Source organism: Scomber japonicus, chromosome 15 (genome assembly GCF_027409825.1).
Source record: "Scomber japonicus isolate fScoJap1 chromosome 15, fScoJap1.pri, whole genome shotgun sequence".
Classification (NCBI taxonomy): domain Eukaryota; kingdom Metazoa; phylum Chordata; class Actinopteri; order Scombriformes; family Scombridae; genus Scomber; species Scomber japonicus.
This window is the reverse complement of record NC_070592.1, coordinates 20,206,530-20,223,522: the sequence shown is the minus strand read 5'-3', so window position 1 is coordinate 20,223,522 and position 16,993 is coordinate 20,206,530. Positions and strand designations below refer to the sequence as shown.

The 16,993-nt window shown below is 42.4% G+C and overlaps 1 protein-coding gene across 1 annotated transcript; it reads left to right on the top strand.

Moving 5' to 3' along the window:
* On the top strand, nucleotides 1–14,217 carry jazf1a (JAZF zinc finger 1a). The gene is made up of 5 exons (XM_053334465.1): nucleotides 1–244; nucleotides 8,706–8,778; nucleotides 10,655–10,851; nucleotides 12,167–12,336; nucleotides 13,738–14,217. Exons 1-5 carry the CDS (start codon nucleotides 130–132, stop codon nucleotides 13,912–13,914), a joined length of 732 nt encoding a protein of 243 aa, XP_053190440.1. The 5' UTR covers nucleotides 1–129; the 3' UTR covers nucleotides 13,915–14,217.
* The last annotated feature ends 2,776 nt before the right edge of the window (nucleotides 14,218–16,993 follow it).

Genomic DNA, 16,993 nt, shown 5'->3' with positions numbered 1-16,993 from the left:
GGTGTCTGCACCGCGCTCCGCACACCCTGCCCCGCTCCCACCCCGGACCCGAAAGCCTCTGCCTCCTCGTTCACCACCCCCGGCTCTCCCACACCCCCCCTACCCGGTGAATGCACCAGCGCCGAAAAGATGACGGGCATCGCCGCCGCTTCTTTCTTCTCTAATTCCTGCAGGTTCGGGGGCTGCGGTCTCCAGTTTGAGTCTCTCGCCGAGCTCATCGTCCACATCGAGGACAATCACATCGGTGAGTCGGGCCAGAGGGGGAGCCGCAGCTAGCTGGCGTTAGCGAGCGTCCTAGCTAGTTTAGCTAAACGTAGATAGGCTCGGCTTTGCATTCCGCTATTCGCGCTGCTTGCTCTCCGTCGAGCCTCATCGGAGTGCGAGTTTTCCCGCAACATGGGACTTGTATTCCTCTGAAAAACACAGCCACGCTCTATGAAATGAAGGCACCGCTTGTTTTTCTCCTGCAGTAGCCGCGATAGTTACCTTTAACAGCGGTACCTCGACTTGGAGGGCCGCGTAGGTCTCATAGGTGTAACTAGCATCCCGAGCAGGCAGCGGTTTCACAGCTAACGTTGCAGAAGAGCCAGTGTTTACGTTTTCAGGCCTGATGCGGTGCAGCCGTGGTTCCTCTCATACCACGGGTGTGTATTAGGGATGCCGAAAGTCTGTCACTTTCGCCACCTGAGGTGTCATCAAGATACCCGTCTTTCGTAGTGATAACCTATGATGTTGGTGTCACTTCATTACCATTGACGCTGCATCAGTGAAACCAAGCTGTTGTGGCAGACATGCTCTGACATAATTAGATTTTCTTTCACATGCACAAGTTTCAACTTGTTGCACCGCTAATTCAGTTTTCATCTTACATTATAAACCCTCTGATAACTGTTACCTGGCATGTAATAGACTCCTACCATCAATTTACCCACCATTTAACATCTGACAGACAAAAGTAGCTACAGGGTAAATACTACAGTTTGGAAGAGTACCAAAATAATGCAGTTGTGTCTGCACAGAAATGAAGTTACAAGTATTGTTTCTCTCTTGATGGTCATTGATCACATGTATGCACTTAAATGTAAAGGATTACTGAATGTGATAAATGTGGCCATTCAAGAAGAAAAAGGACATGCAGAAGTGACTGTAGACACTGTAAATACAGTGTTATTTAGAGTCATTAACATGTCTTAACGTTTGATGAATGCAAAGCTGCAACATTAGTCAAATAATTTTTTAGTTGATATAAATAAATAAATAAATTGGCAACTGTTTTTATAATAGAATAATGGTTTTAATATTGTTTTTAAGTAAATATGGCAAATGACAGTGATGATGTCATGTTATTTCTGAAAATAAATGGATTATTTTTGGTGTTTTGGACTGTTGGTTGGACACAATAGGACATTTTAAACTTTACTGTTGACTGTGGTAAATCAAAACAGGTACTTTCCCTATTTTGTGACATTTTAAAAACAAAACATTTTGGGCAGATTACTTGATAATGAAAATAATTGTTAGTTGCAGCCCTAACTGAGTGTTTCTCTGACATTCATATGTAGCCTGTTTAGTAGCCTGAAATGTAATGCTTATTAAATATTTAATATTTTTTGAAATGCTGATCCAACTCCGACTTCTGCTATAACATGAAACAATCCACTCATGTAGATTAACCTATAATCCACCGTAGCAAATTATACCACTGGACTCAATAATGTCTAACAAAGTTGATACGGTCTAATTGTTATTTGTGGCGTGTATCCATCCTCAGGAGGCTGTTTGAAGGGGACAACGGGGTGGGGGTGGTGGGGTTGTAGAATGGATGCTTCATTGAGCCAGTCTCCATGGCAACTGGCTGTCTCTAAAGGGGTTGGGGGCAGTATATTGGCTGAGTTATTGCACACCTGCCATCTCACCAACAAAAGAGCGCTCCCGTGCAGCCAGCTGTGGCGAGGACGCCCAACGTGATGTCACATGATACGAGGATGGGACTGATGTGCTGATGTTTAGAAAGGTGATGAGGTTTTTGTGACTGGAGGCGAAAGTGGAGTGGGGTGGGGTGGGATGGTGATGTTCACTTTGCATCCTACCATATGCTCCCTGGATCACTTCCAGATTAACCAGAGAGGGGAAATCAACACTATGAATGGCCATTTGATTGTTTTGGGGGGGTTTTCTAGATCACAACATTGACCCAAACTAACCAGTAAACAACTAAAAGATATAAATGCATATTCTCTCCTCGGTCCCCCAAACAAAACCTCACAGGAGTTGATAAATATGTGCTCCATCTGGCTCTTAGCTTGACCTTTGACCCTAATCGTCAGCTGAGCAGAATGGCGGTTTACCAGTCAGATCACTTGGATTAATGAGTTGCCCCTCAGCTTGCTTTATACTGCAGCTGGTCAACAGCAGCAAGATCACACAGTGTGTAATCAATACTGCTCACAGATCAGTTACCACGGGGATAAGTGTGACAGATGGAGGGGATTTAGGTAAAGGGTGTGGGAGACGAGGAAGTGCTAGTGGTATATACATATATATATATATATATATATATATATATTTATTTTTTGCTTTCCACTCCCCTTTTGGTTTTGAAGTGGTGTAGCGGTGTGATCAATAATCAATCAGAAGATAGGCTAACTTGATCCTGCTAACTCCTCCATGTGAGATAAGCTGTTTGAAGCTTTGTAGATAACAGATTGTGGTGTTTCCTGCGGAGCGCTAACAGATTATGAAAACAATGCCGCTAACCATGAATCAGATAATCTAGAGGTGACAGTAGGCTTGTGCTAGGAGCAGTAAAAGTGAGTCAGTGGGTCTCAGGTCAGTGTACAGATGAGTGTTGGCCCGCGCTAGAAACATTTGGTCATTTCTGTAGACAACACTGTCCTCTTGTGGTAGGACATTTCATGTGCTGCATAGCCAAAATGAGCATTTCTGCCTGCTGGTTTGGTCCCCCCTTGTGTGTATCTCAGTACTTAATTTGGGCCCCTGCCTCCTCTGACGCAGCACATCACAGCCGACGGCAAACAGAAGTTAACAACAGATGAGCTTGCCATGATCCTTTCCGTGAGAAAATAGGTTAATGTGCGGGGCTTCAGTGTTGAGCTCATCCTAGGAAAAAAAAAAAGTAAGAGGAATAGCAGGCTTCCAGTAACATGCCCGCAACTGTTTAGATTACAGGTGAATACAGGAGGAAATGGGTTTGGTGGACTGTGTTTAGTGTGGTGTTTGGTTGTTGTCAGAGGCTTTGTGCGGTGGCTCTAGGTAAGGCTTGAGGAATGTAATGATGTCAGTCTCATTTGCCTGCGTGCACACGGCATCGTCGAGCTCTGTCCTCACCTGCACAAGCACATACCTGCCTCTTTCCTCAACAAAGAAGTTTAGGCAGGGAGGGGAAGATAGATAGAGATTAAAAGTGGGGGATGAGATTTGAAAGAGAAGGTTAAGAAAGGAGAAATCTAAGGACGGGCACAGGGAAATCCCAAACATCTCAACTTTGTTTAGACAAAATTAACTTTTTTTTTCTCCATTTGGATTTGGTTTTACAGCTCAAATTTAAGCCTGAATTGTGGTTTGACACCAGGAGTCAGGCCAATGCTATGTTGTAATAATGCGGGCCCTGCTCGAGCATGCTGATCATTAACCCACAGTAACTTTTAAAGATGTAATCATTCAACCCACAGGCTAAGCCGGGCTGTATTTCTTTATCTGCTGTGGTTCAGGGAGATGGTAAACATGGTATGGAGAAGCAGTTTTTACTTGTCGGACAATAAGAGACAGGAAAGCCCCTTTACTCCTCGTGTTAGTCATTTAGATTAATGATATCAGTGCAGAGCAAAGGAGGTCTTTAGTGAATTAGCTGAATTTGTCTTTGCATTTGTTTCTTTGTTTGCTTTAAGGGCGGAGAAATTATTGAATGTTATTGTTTATGATAATATGATCTTATCATGTTTTGGTAAAGTTCTGTTTTCAAAGCTGACTGTATATATTCTGCTGGTAGTTGAAGGTTTTGTTTGCCACATAAGATGATCTCATGTAATGTTTAACAGTGTAGCACAGTTAGTTGTTTTGAACATTCATTTTATTATTTTATATGTAGAGCTGCAACTCCTGATCATTTTAATTGAGTTGAGCTGCAACTAATTATTTCTATCAAAAGTTAATCTGCAGATTATTTTTATCAATTCATCTTTTTCTCAACAAAATAAAACTTCAGAAAATAGTGTAAACATCTGTTTAAATTTCTTAGAGAACAAGGTTTTTGAATGAACAGTCAAAAATCTAAAGTTACTCAGTTAACTATGATGCATGACACAAAAAGCATCACATCTGAGATGCTAAAAGCAGCAAATGTTTGTCATTTTTACTTTAAAAAATAGTAAAATCACTGGTAACATTCTGTCAACTATTAATCGACTATTTGTTGCCACTCTATTATTGAGATGGCTTTATTAATTTCTATGGTGTATAAAATGTAAAAATGAAAAAGCCCATCACAGTTTGATGAAATCCTGATGAGACTTTCAGATATCTGGTTATGTCTGACATTCAATTCAGCATAACATGAAAAAATCAGCAAATGCTCACAATTGAGGAGCTGAAACTGGAATTTTGGGCATTTTGCTCCAACATGGCTATGAAGTGGTATAATCCAAAAATTGATTCATCCTTTCAGTTGTATTTATATGATTTTTCATGTATTTGCCATCTCCTGATGTTAATCAGTAATCAGTCAATTAGATTAATATCACAATAATATATTTTTAACCATGTAGCTGAGCCTCAGTTGCCAGATTGTTTCCCATCCTACTTTCAGAGGTGTGACACGGGAAGGGGGCGTGTGTTTGTGTGAGAGAGCATGTTCACCATACTTCCTAAATGACCTGTCAGGGTGTAGCGGAGCAATTAGTGGGTCGGCATCCCAAACTGGCAACTACAGACGCTCTCTTTTCACGCTACACATACATCCACATACACACCAGGTCACACACTATAGCTTTGCGGAAGTGGCAGGGCCTGAGCGCCCCACCAAGCACTGGGAAGTGTAATTACAGAGAAGTTTGGCTTTTCCCCCACCCATATCCCCTCCTGCTCCCTCTCCTCCTCCTCCTCTCCTCTCCCTCCATCCGGCTGCCTGCTGCTCTAGAAACACGTTAAAATGCTCTCTGTGGCTTAATTAGCAGCCTGCAAAACAAGCCATGCATTCTTGGCCTGGTTTCAACACATACACACTTCTACAGACACACGCAGACCCATACACATGTGCACTTGCATATGGACACATGCACATGCTGTGTATTCAGCAGGGGGCAGCAAAGTGCTGCTAGTGAGAGATGGATGTCTGTGCTGAAAGGAGTGGAGAGGCTGTTGATTGGTTGCTGCTTTTAATGACAGCAGTGCTAATTAGGGAGATATTTATAGACCCTTGAGAATCTGAAACGTCTCAGACTTGCAGCACACAGAAACATGCACATACAAATGCAAAACACACATAGGGCACTCTGCTAATGCACCGTGTAGATAAAAAAAAAAACATGATTAAAGGGATTAAATATGTGAAAATTGATGTGTGTGTGTGTGTGTATGAGTGTGCATGTACAGGTCCCCTTGTGCTCCAGCAGCAGGATCAGCAGTGTGTTGGCTTCCTGTCCTGCTAGGTGAGCGGAAGTCGTAAAGCCGGTGAACATTTACTACAGCTCTCTCTCTCTCTCTCTCTCTCTCTCTCTCTCTCTCTCTCTCTCTCTCTCTCTCTCTCTCTCTCTCTCTCTCTCTCTCTCTCTCTCTCTCTCTCTTCCTCCTCCTCTCTCGCTCTCTCTCCTGCTCTCCTGCTCTCTCTGTGCACCTGGCTCACTCCATTTCCGCCAACAGCCCCCCCTCTCCCCTTCATCCCCCCTTCCTCCCTGCAAACACATGCACACACTTACCTCATCTCAAAATCCCGAACTGCTTGCACATCTCAACTTATTAACTCGGGCACTTCCTCGTCCATTACTTGTCCTTTAATACTTGGCTACTATACGCTGACTTCAGACAACCTTTTTTCCACAGTTACAGTTTTCCTTACACTTTAATCCTGATATGTAGAAGTGTTGACCCCTGGTTCATTATAGTACACAGTGATTCTGTAAGTTCTTATAAAGATCAATTAGTTAGTCATAAATCATTAAAAACTATTCTGATTCTATCCTGTTTTGAAACTATTAGTCACTGAATAGGTTATGATAGACTGCTACCAGCTTCTTCTTGTTTTTCTCAGTGTAACAAGAGTGTAAATTGTATATATCTTTAGTATACTGACAAAACGATTAATGTCAACAAGCCATATTAAAGCCAGTTTAGACCAAAGCTTCACAATGAGACGATATTCTCAGAACATTTTAGGGAACAGTTTTAGCAGCGGAAACTGGCCAGAAAATAAAAATGTTGGTCAATGAAAAGAGAGGATCACCTCAACAGTTAGTTTGAGGAACAGCCACATCTGTATGACACAACCCTTAAAATTTACAATGAGCAAATTTGCAATAAAAATGCGATCCAGATTCTTGACCCTCTTTTTATTTTTGTGTGTGTTTTCGGCATTTCATCAATACTAGAAATGCAGCTATAGCAAGTTACAGACTATCCTCATCTATATGTTAAGATGCCTCAAAGTATCCAGCTGCAAAAAAAACCTGAAAAGGTGGCAGTTAGAGCAGAAGTATAGCGTCGTTGCTATGGAAACGATACACTGTGCCGTCTACTGGTGTGAGCTGGCAGGTTTCAGAACACTGTGGATTGGCGCATTTCAAGTAACTTGTCTCGTCGCGAATCTTTGGTCTAAATGATGTCTATTAATTGAAAACTAATCAACATATTCATTGATAATTGAAATAATCATTTTTTTCTGATATGAGACAACCCTTTGTTCACAATTGGGTCATATTTCTATGTGGCTGGTCTTGACAGCTACATTATAGTTTATTTTACTGTTCTAGTAGTTAAATGAGCAATTAACACCTCTCTTTTTTTATCCACATTACATGTATTTACACGCTCCTTGTTAAAAGCCCTCAGTAGCCGTCTTGTTAATATCATCACATTATATTAATCCACTGATGTGCTAGTGCTTAGTTGATTTTTTTTCTTCTTCTTAACCACTGTTACTCAGCCCTGCTCCAGAAAGCCTCCAACTCAGTGGCTTTTAAAAAGGTCAGATTTACAGATGCTGCCAGCTCTCACTATACTGTCTCGTGACTCAGCCTTGTCAGTGATGTAGGTTGAGGTTGAGGTTTGTGTGTGTCTGTCTGTCTGTGTATCTGTGTGTGTGTGTGTGTGTGTGTGTGTGTAGGTGCACGCAGAGCCCTGGTCTCTACATCTAAACAGCAGGTAGGATTATTAAGGTTCAGCTATAAAACACTGTCAAAGACCACCTCTGTGGACCACCTCTGATGTGTGTGTGTGTGTGTGTGTGTGTGTGTGTGTGTGTGTGTGTGTGTGTGTGTGTGTGTGTGTGTGTGTGTGTGTTGACAGATGAATGTTCCTGCTATCCTGTTTCCTTCTCTAACCCTTTCAGTGCTGTGTATTGTTATACTCACAGTATAGGATTGTAGTCTGTGCAGCAGCAGTGTTAGTGTGTGTGTGTGTGTGTGTGTGTGTGTGTGTGTGCGCGTGTATGTGAGTGTTTCTTTTTCCTCTAGTTGTTTTCTTGTTTGCTGGTCTCCTTGGTGTTCTCCTGCACTGTGGGAAGTCTGCATTCTTTTTTATTTATGAGGTGTGAAAGCCTGAAAACCAAAGGACTAAGATGGCCAACACGCAAACACACACACACACACACACACACACACACACACACACACACACACACACACACACACACACACACACACACACATTCGGGACCGTTCTGTTAATTGTTGCGCAAAGATGATCCAGTTCTTGGATCTGAACTGCAGTACATCTGCTAGCCATTACATATGCAGCTGCAATTATGCCTATGCACACACTCACACTCACACAGACATAGACATGCACGCCATGGCACAAACCTACTAGCTGTTTTTGGTTTGAATTCCTCAGAACGTTCCCCCGTCGAACACTTGATGGCACTGGTACATCACAGAAGCCCCACCCGCAGAGTTTTCATGCACACTTGCTCCTGTTTTCCAGAAGGTGGGAGGTGGGGCTTTGAAGTTAACACTGCTTCCCTCAGGCAGTGGAAGTTGCCTACTGTAGTGTTACTGACTTAGCAAGTCAACTGGAAAAAGCGAGTGTTTGTATGCGTGTGTCTTGAGTAATACACTGTGTACATTCATCACAGCCTCCGAGTCGCTCCTTCACTCTCGGATGAATTTCCTCTTTGCCACATTTAGTCTCTGCCAATGATTAAGCAGCGTTGGGTAGGGGGTGGGGGGATTGGTCATTGGTAGTAAATTAGCGAGGGCTTGGCGCTGGCGTAATAACGTGCCACTTATGAAAGTATTCAAAATGTATGTGCGGCTGCTGCACATTAGACACTAATACAGAGAACGCAGTGTGAGAAAATCTAGTCATTTATCAGAGAATCTGGCATGAAGAATAGACGTATGAGTGCAGTCTGACAAGAAGAATAGATGTACAGTATGAGTCAACTACATACTAAGAGTATTCACTCAACAGTTTCCCTCCACAGAGAGAAGTGATTCATCTGAAATGTCTTTCTCACCATCTGTCTCTCTCAGACACAGATCCCCGGGTCCTGGAGAAGCAGGAGCAACAGCAGCCCACTTACCTGGCCTTAAGCTACATCAACAGGTACACACACAAACCAAAGGTGTTCGCCCACAGAGGGCAGCATTGCTCCACCAGTGAAACTGTCCATGTGTGTGTGAATGTGTGTGTACATGTGTCTTGCGGAGAGCAAGCTCGAATGACTGATGTCTTCCCATAGACACAGCAGTGACTCATCCACAGGCCAGAAAACCACACAACACAATCACTCCCGACTCCCCGCGCTGCAAACGGCAAAGCCAAAGCCGGCAGGATTACAACTTGTGTGTTTGTGTTCGTGTGTGTGTCTGTGTCTGTGCTTGTGATGAGTGTGGTGAACCAATGTGTCAAGTCCCACTTAATGCCCCATTAAATCACTCCAAGAGCCAGTGTTGAGAAAGATAATAGTGAAACGGAGAGAGGGAGAGTGAGATTTGTTTTGTGTGGTAATTGTTCATTTGGAAAGGTTGTAAATGCCATGTGTATTTACTGTGTACTGTATATTGTTGTGATGACTGTGTATTGTACTGTGTACTGTTCATTCAGCAGCTCAGTTATGTCTTGTAAAAATTCAGACTACCCACTCATAGCAACAATCTGTAGTGTGGCCATAATTTGATTGACTATTAAAAGCAGAAATAGCACTACAGAAAGTAAGGGACAACAAACTAAAGTAGAATATAAGTACGTCGAAGAGGTTGGGTCTTGTTTTTATTGTTATTTCCTTGTAATAACAATAACAATAATAATAATCATCATCATCATCATTGAGGTGAGTACAAGCTGAGATCTGGGAATACTACGACATTGCTAGTAAGAAGTCAAGACAGGACAAGAAACACGAGCAGTCAGAGGAATAAAAACTGAGAGCTATAAAGTCATCAGCCAAACTGTCAGTTGTACATGTATCACATTATAAATCAACTCCTCCATTTGAATGAATTTGAACTAACAAGTAATTTGTTTTGAATGAATTCAACCTCAACCCATATGCAGGTCAGTGGCCAGTGAGCTTGATTACCATTCATTATAGTCTTTATATATACTGCAGTATGTGTTTTGAGATGTCACTATGTCAGACATGGTTGTAGAAAAAGTTTCTCTGCAGTTTTGATGCCTCCATTATTGGCTCACTTGTGTGGGCAGCTTTCTGTTGAGTCTTCAGATTTGTTGTCGTTGTAGAGTAAGGCAGCTGCTTTTTTACAAAGTTTGCCACCTGCAGTGCCCCCCCCCCAAAAAAAAAAAATATATATATATATTACCACACACTGCCTCTCTGATGCTTTGCTGTTGTGGCTATTTCATTAGCACAGCTTTGCTTGCCAGTGTCCTTATCCATATTTCTCATTAGCTTAGTTTACTGATAGGTCAAACAGCATCCAATAGGTCAGGTTGCTAGTTTTAAGAACGCCCTCTGCTGGATGACAAGATAACTACTTCAAATGGACCGTTGCAGTTTATAGACTACATTTTGAATTTGAACAGGTCATTACAGTTAAAATGTTACATTTTTCCTCATGTAGGAATGACTGTTTGAATTTGGGGGAAAAAGTGTCAGTCCTACACACACATATTTTCAGTTCAGTGAGGGATTATTACTGACTTTCCTTCTTACTTGTAACGATCTAGCGATGTTGGTTTGCTTCGAGATCTCAGCAGTTACTTCTATGAATACCGCTAATGTTAGCAAAACTGAGAGGATAGCCAAAACTACAAAAATAAGACCAACCATCAAAATACTTAATTTTACAAGCAAACGTTAAAATGATTGTTTTGTATTACGTTTAGCATCAGTGGATAATTGTCTGTATTTTAGGGGTTGAAGTTGAACATGGCTATGAAGTGGGAGGTTTGTTGTTGAGTGACATGAAACATGGCCTTGTCATGGGATTTACTGATGATACCTCTGGCGTACTGTCAGGTTCATGACGGATGCGGCGCGCCGGGAACAAGAGACTATGAAGAAGAAGGCCACTCCCAAACTGTCCCTGTCCATCACAGGCAGCGTGTCCCGGAACAGCACGGCCACACCTCCTCGCCACACCAGCGGTAACCTGACGCCTCCCGTCACACCCCCCATCACCCCTTCCTCCTCCTTCCGCAGCAGCACACCTACAGGTACGGCAGTTGTGTGTGTGTGTGTGTGTGTGTGTGTGTGTGTGTTGAAATGTTGTGTGAGAGGAGGAAAGATGGATTGTTGGTATGTGTGGAGTGATTGAAAGTGTTGAAACTGACTAATGCAAATTACTGCCACCGGTTGTAACAGAAGAAAGCTTCAGTTATTGTTGCGCCATTGAGAGAAATGTTTATTCAAGAAAAGCAACGCTGTGATGAGCAAATGAAAATATCTGTAAGGCAAATGGAATGAAGATTATTTCATACTCGGTGAATGACTTCATCACCAGAGCAGGAAAACTGGCATATATAACACATTTTTTTGCACTAACTATCCCCTTATACAGCAATATAAACTGTAAATACAAACCTCAGATTATTTACTTTTAACCATAAAAAAGTGATTTGTAATGGGATGGGATTTGTTCATTTTTCATGCCAATTAACATATTTCCCTAGAAATTTTGAAACATTAAGAAAATCTGGTTTAAGAGTGGAAAGTGGAAGAGGCTTAAACCCAACCACTGTCTGCTGTTGTTTGTGTGTTAGGTTTGGTGGCTCCTGCAGTGAGCAGACCAGTCAACACTCTGCTAATTACATAGCAGCTGTCACGCTGTGTGTTTGCATGGGGCCGTGTGTTGCACAGCCCAGAAGCAGATGTCCAATTCCAGCCCAAATGGTTCCAAACGTAGTGTTAGGTCTGGGCTTATACACCAGCACAGCTACACACACACACACACACACACACACACACACACACACACACACCCTCTTTCAACATGTGCCAGGGTGCCATCCATTTCCTCATGCTGAGGTGCAGCATTTCCTGTGAGATGGTGGGGGGTCAGTGGGTCTTTATGTGTCTATGTGTGTGCCTGTGCCTCAACATTTCAGTAATGTGGTATGTGGATGCCTGTTTGTGTGTGTGTGTGTGTGTGTGTGTGTGTGTAAGTGGAAAATATTCTACACTTAGCAAAGCACTTTTTCCAGGCTGAGCAATGGGGATCACTCCCACTTAATGATCTCTTTCTTAGTGCCAGCCCCTGCGTTTTGACTCACAGGCACAAACACACACTCACTCACACACACACACACACACACACCACTGCTGTTTTGTCTGAGCAGGGCTCTCAGTGACATGTGGGCGGCTAACACACCACAGTAGGAGCAGAGTACAGAGAAAAGTATTAATAAAAAGTCGAATATTTCTATTTGGTAAATTCCCAAAGCATGATGTCCTTTGGATATGTCTCCATTCATATTTCATCTGGAATGACTGTAATTGGTTTTGTCCTGTGTATATCCGTTCTGCCTCCAGGCAGTGAGTATGATGAGGAGGAGGTAGACTACGAGGAGTCGGACAGTGATGAGTCGTGGACCACAGAAAGTGCCATCAGCTCTGAGTCCATCCTCAGCTCCATGTGCATGAACGGGGGAGAGGAGAAGCCGTTCGCCTGCCCCGTCCCCGGCTGCAAGAAGAGATACAAGGTAAAGGAAACACCAGAGGACGACAAAAGTCAGCCCCGGCAACACAGCCATAGAAACACAAAGTTTAGTGGTTTTCTGATGAAGTCCACACTGGAGCTATTGTCTGAAAATCACATGGCTAGACATCAAGTTTTAAAAAAGCACATTGTAAATCCAGAATGTCGTGATTAGAAGTAGCGATAAATATATCATAGCGTATTTGCTTTGGTTGGAATTTTATTACAGCTGCTAACAAAAACCTCATTCAGCTGGTCGTCCCTGCCCTTATAATAATGGACAGTGTGGGAACATTTCTTTCTCATGCCCTTTTCAGACCAAAACAGTGACGTGGGATGGAGCCACATTTGCTGTTTATGAATGGATCAACATTTGTTATCCAACCTGGCTTAAAACCACTTTGCGTCCGACCTGTGTTTGACGCAGGTTCGATATTATTCAGCTTTGAAATAAAAGGCAGAAAGGACTAGTTCAACATTTTGGGAAATATGCCTTTTCTCTTTCTTGCTGAATTAAATGAGAAGATCAGTAGCACTGGCATATCTGTCAAATATGTTAAATATGAAAGTACAACTGGCAGTTACTTAGCTTAGATCAGCACAAAGCCTTAAAACAGGGAAGAAACTTGCTCAGTCTGTAACAAAAAACCAAAATTCCTGGCACTTCTAAAGCTCATTAAGCTTATTAAGATGTTATATATTTGTTTGTTTATTTGGTACAAATAACAAAGACAATTAAGATTTTACAAGGATTATGTGTTGGACTATTTCTTAGCTTGGCACAGTGACTTCTTGGCAGTGGTGACAAGTCTCATGGTGACTTCCATGAGTGGTAACATGTTAGTTAATTTAATAGGACTTTGTTACCTTTGGACAGAGCCAGATTTGCCATTTGCCGTTGTAGCAGTGGCTGACTGATATGAGTTGGTGTCAATCTTGAAATTTCTCAAAATGTCAGCCCCCTAAAAGAGAACTGCACCATCTTATAACATTGTTGGACACCCAATGGATTGTCACTTCAGGCAGTTTATCAGATTTCACACAGCTGTAACCCCAAAAGACCTGTAAACAGACTCTGATGTGCAAAATCAGTGAAATCAGACTCTACTGGTGACACAAGTTTAAACATGATGGAGTTGTGTATGAGCTGCACTCCAAGAACACTTTCAGAATGGTTCTTGATTGTGCAACATCATGAGGTTATGAACCGGCGTCAACCGTGCAGTGTGTGCTACTACAGCTGTCGACCTGGCTTCACCTGCCATCAACCTGTGACTGCAAGTCAGGGTCAAACACAGGTTGCAGTATTGCGTGTCAAGCATGTTGTTGTGTAATGCAGTAATTGTAATCTTCCTCATTCATCTCTGTACTCCGCTTCTCTTATTCCCCCCCGTGTCTTCTTCAGAATGTGAACGGTATCAAGTACCACGCCAAGAACGGCCACCGCACACAGATCCGTGTGAGGAAACCCTTCAAGTGTCGCTGCGGCAAAAGCTACAAGACCTCACAGGGCCTGAGACACCACACCATCAATTTCCACCCACCTGTCTCCACCGAGATCCTGCGAAAGATTCAAGGCTAGAGCTCGTGGTCACATCCATCAACTGCCCCAAACATAGCCCTGTCCTGACTGTCCTTACCTTCCCCTTTGATACACATCCCACACACTAAAGGATCAAGTGCATGCTTTAAGTTGTTTCATTTCTATTTTGTTTTTGTTGTTTTTTCATCTTTTTGTTTGTTTGTGTCACATATATTTTTTTTCTATCCATGTTATATCACTTGTATTTTTGAAAAAAGTATATCTTTGTAGTATTTTTATTGTTGTACATTTGCACATTTCGTATATGCTATCACGTCAGTTTTTCTATTGTTTGACTTACATAAGGTGCTAACTGTAAAAAACAACAGAAAGAAAAGACAAAAAAACAAATGAAAGAAACGGGGAGGGTGGGAAGGGTTGTAAAAGAAGATGTGAAACAGAAAGCGCAACCAAGTCCTGACCCCACTTCTCTGCTCACATATGAGCGGGATGAAGTTGACTTTTTAGTGCTGATCTAAGCCCAGTGGTTGTTACACTCCTTAACAGTCAGACGCTGAGAGTTCGCTGAGCCTGGATCTGTGCCTTCACAGTAACTTCTGGGGGTTTAAGTGAGAGTTAAGTTATACTTTAAATAGATATATTGATATATATAAACAATAGACAGATACTGTATGTATGTGTACATAAAAATATATAAAAGTATTCATGAGCATATACAGCTTTATTTTATATATTTTTGTCAGTGTTTTAGATAGTGTTTTTTTTTCTATGTATCAGTAAGTGTTCCTTTCATTCCTTATTTGCTGAGATGGCCAGTTTAGTCACCTCAGAGGTCAGATACAAGGTCAAACAAGCTGGATGACTTTAGGTCCAGAGAATCAAAGTTTCTCTCGCCACATCCTAGAGTTTAGGAGCTAGTAACGCCTTTTTGTTTGACATGCCCTGAGTTGTGTACAATATTTTACTATTGATCAGGAAGGGGTATAAGAGCACGGCCCAAGCCAATTATCCATATCTGAAACAGTCCATTGAAACGTTCACCCCCGCAGAAAGCCATCCATGTATTCCACATCTACAGCATTTCCGGATAGGGTTTCTCATTCAGAGTGCCAGAGCTGTGTTCCAGAGACTTAGCCGCGAATGCAGGTTAAGCGTCATGCTGTATTCCAGTTGCCAAGATCTTTGTTGTTTTGTTTTTCCATGATCGTTGCCAACAGCTCTCCACTGCCAAACATTGACCATACCATGTGCCTGATGAGGGTGGGGGTGGGAGGGATAGGGGGAGGGCGGGGGAAAGAAAGAGACTGTCGTAATGGTTTCAACCGTGGAGGTCGCCAAACGTGTGGCAATGATTTTCTTGTTCATCGCGCCTCCAGAATGAGTGGATGTACACTGAATGTTTTTTTTCACGCATGCTTTCTGTGTCGTAATGGGAGAAATATGTGTGAAAGAAAGAGGGCGTGTTTGTATTTGAAAGAGATTACCATCTACAACCTGTCATTTGTGTGTGTTGTAGACAACAGCATTCCAGTTCATTGTATGTACAGATGTTTGTGTATAAGTGTGTCTGTGTTACTTTTTTCAGCAGTATCCAAGTCATCAGCCTAGAGTGTTATTGTATGCTGTGTGTTTCAGTGCCAGGCCGCTGGTTTTAACTCCTGTGGAGCAGGATGGCTGGTTGGCTGGATGGCGTGTGTTGCGTCACGTATTGTTGCAGTGGCCAACTTGTTGCCCCTGACAGGGATTTCCTCATTCATTGCCTCAAGAAAAACAAGAGTGGTGCAGTGCCCTGTGCCAAGACACATTCATCCATGACATCATTTCCCTCATCATGCACAAAGTTTGTTTTCTGTCTCTTTTGTTCATTTGATGGGTACGGTGACCTCTGACATGCACACATCCTCCAGTCCTCTAGTCTGCCATTGCCATGGACACCATGGGGTTAGCGTGGCAAAGGGATTTTTTTTTTTTTTATTGACTTTTTGGAAACACTTCTATCTCCTTAACACCTCATTTCTTTTTATATTATACCAAGTAACATACACCTGTGACTTGAAATGCTTTCTATTACTGTGCTGCTAAACAAATAAGCACAAAAGGTGGCCTGAAAGACATCCATGTCTATTGTAAAGCACCAGATCTGTAAAATCTTGGTATCAGTTTACATCAGAGTACATCTGTGGACTTACTAACCTGACAGTAACCCTGACATAATGGTTTGCGTGCGTTAGGAAAGCTTCATTCCAGAGAGAGTTTCCGTGGCCGGGATCAGAACAAAGCAGAGATGGACAGAGACGGAGAGGCTCCAAGTCGAGCTCTGTCAAACACTCGTAAAACCATCCCCGCTTCACGGACATCGCCGTTGCCATGGCAATAGTTTCAGAGAGGGGGGAGGGGGTGCAGGAGCGGAGGCTGTGTGCAGGAGGAGATGAGGGAGGGATTTCAATATACCGTGTACAGTGAATGTATTGTGACGTGCGTCTGTTGTCAAGTTGCTTTTAAATTATATTTTCGTATGTAACGTGGAGACCAATGTTTCCTTTTTGTATGGGGGGACAACAGGTTCTGAGCAGAATGACTTGTAAATGATGTCAAACTGTCTTTCTATATAAAAAAAAGGAAGCTGCTTAAATGCTAACAGGAAACACCTGGAAAAAAAAAAAGCAAAATAAAGTAAAGAGCTCTTAAGCTCAAACTGACGGTCTCTCTTGTCTGCTGTGTGACTTTTACAACCAAATGAAGCACAATATTTGCGAGCCAGTGCATTTAGACAAGCTTACTTTATTCATAAAGATCTTTGCAGTTCACACCTAAACCACCATCCTGACATTCTCACATGGAAAAGGGCTGCATCGGACACAAGACATACACACATTAACCTTGTGATTACTGGGCATGTGCAATTTTGAAAGCCTGAACACAACACTGTCAGGGGTGGGGGGTGTCACTTTGTAGTGACAGAAAAATTGACAAAGCAGTGATATGGAGCCATGTGGATACACACACACACACACACACACACACACACACACACATACATACATATAAATAACATTCACTCAAGAAGGTTGACATGAACGTGTGCACATTGCAATACTTTTTTTTTTCTTCTCACAAT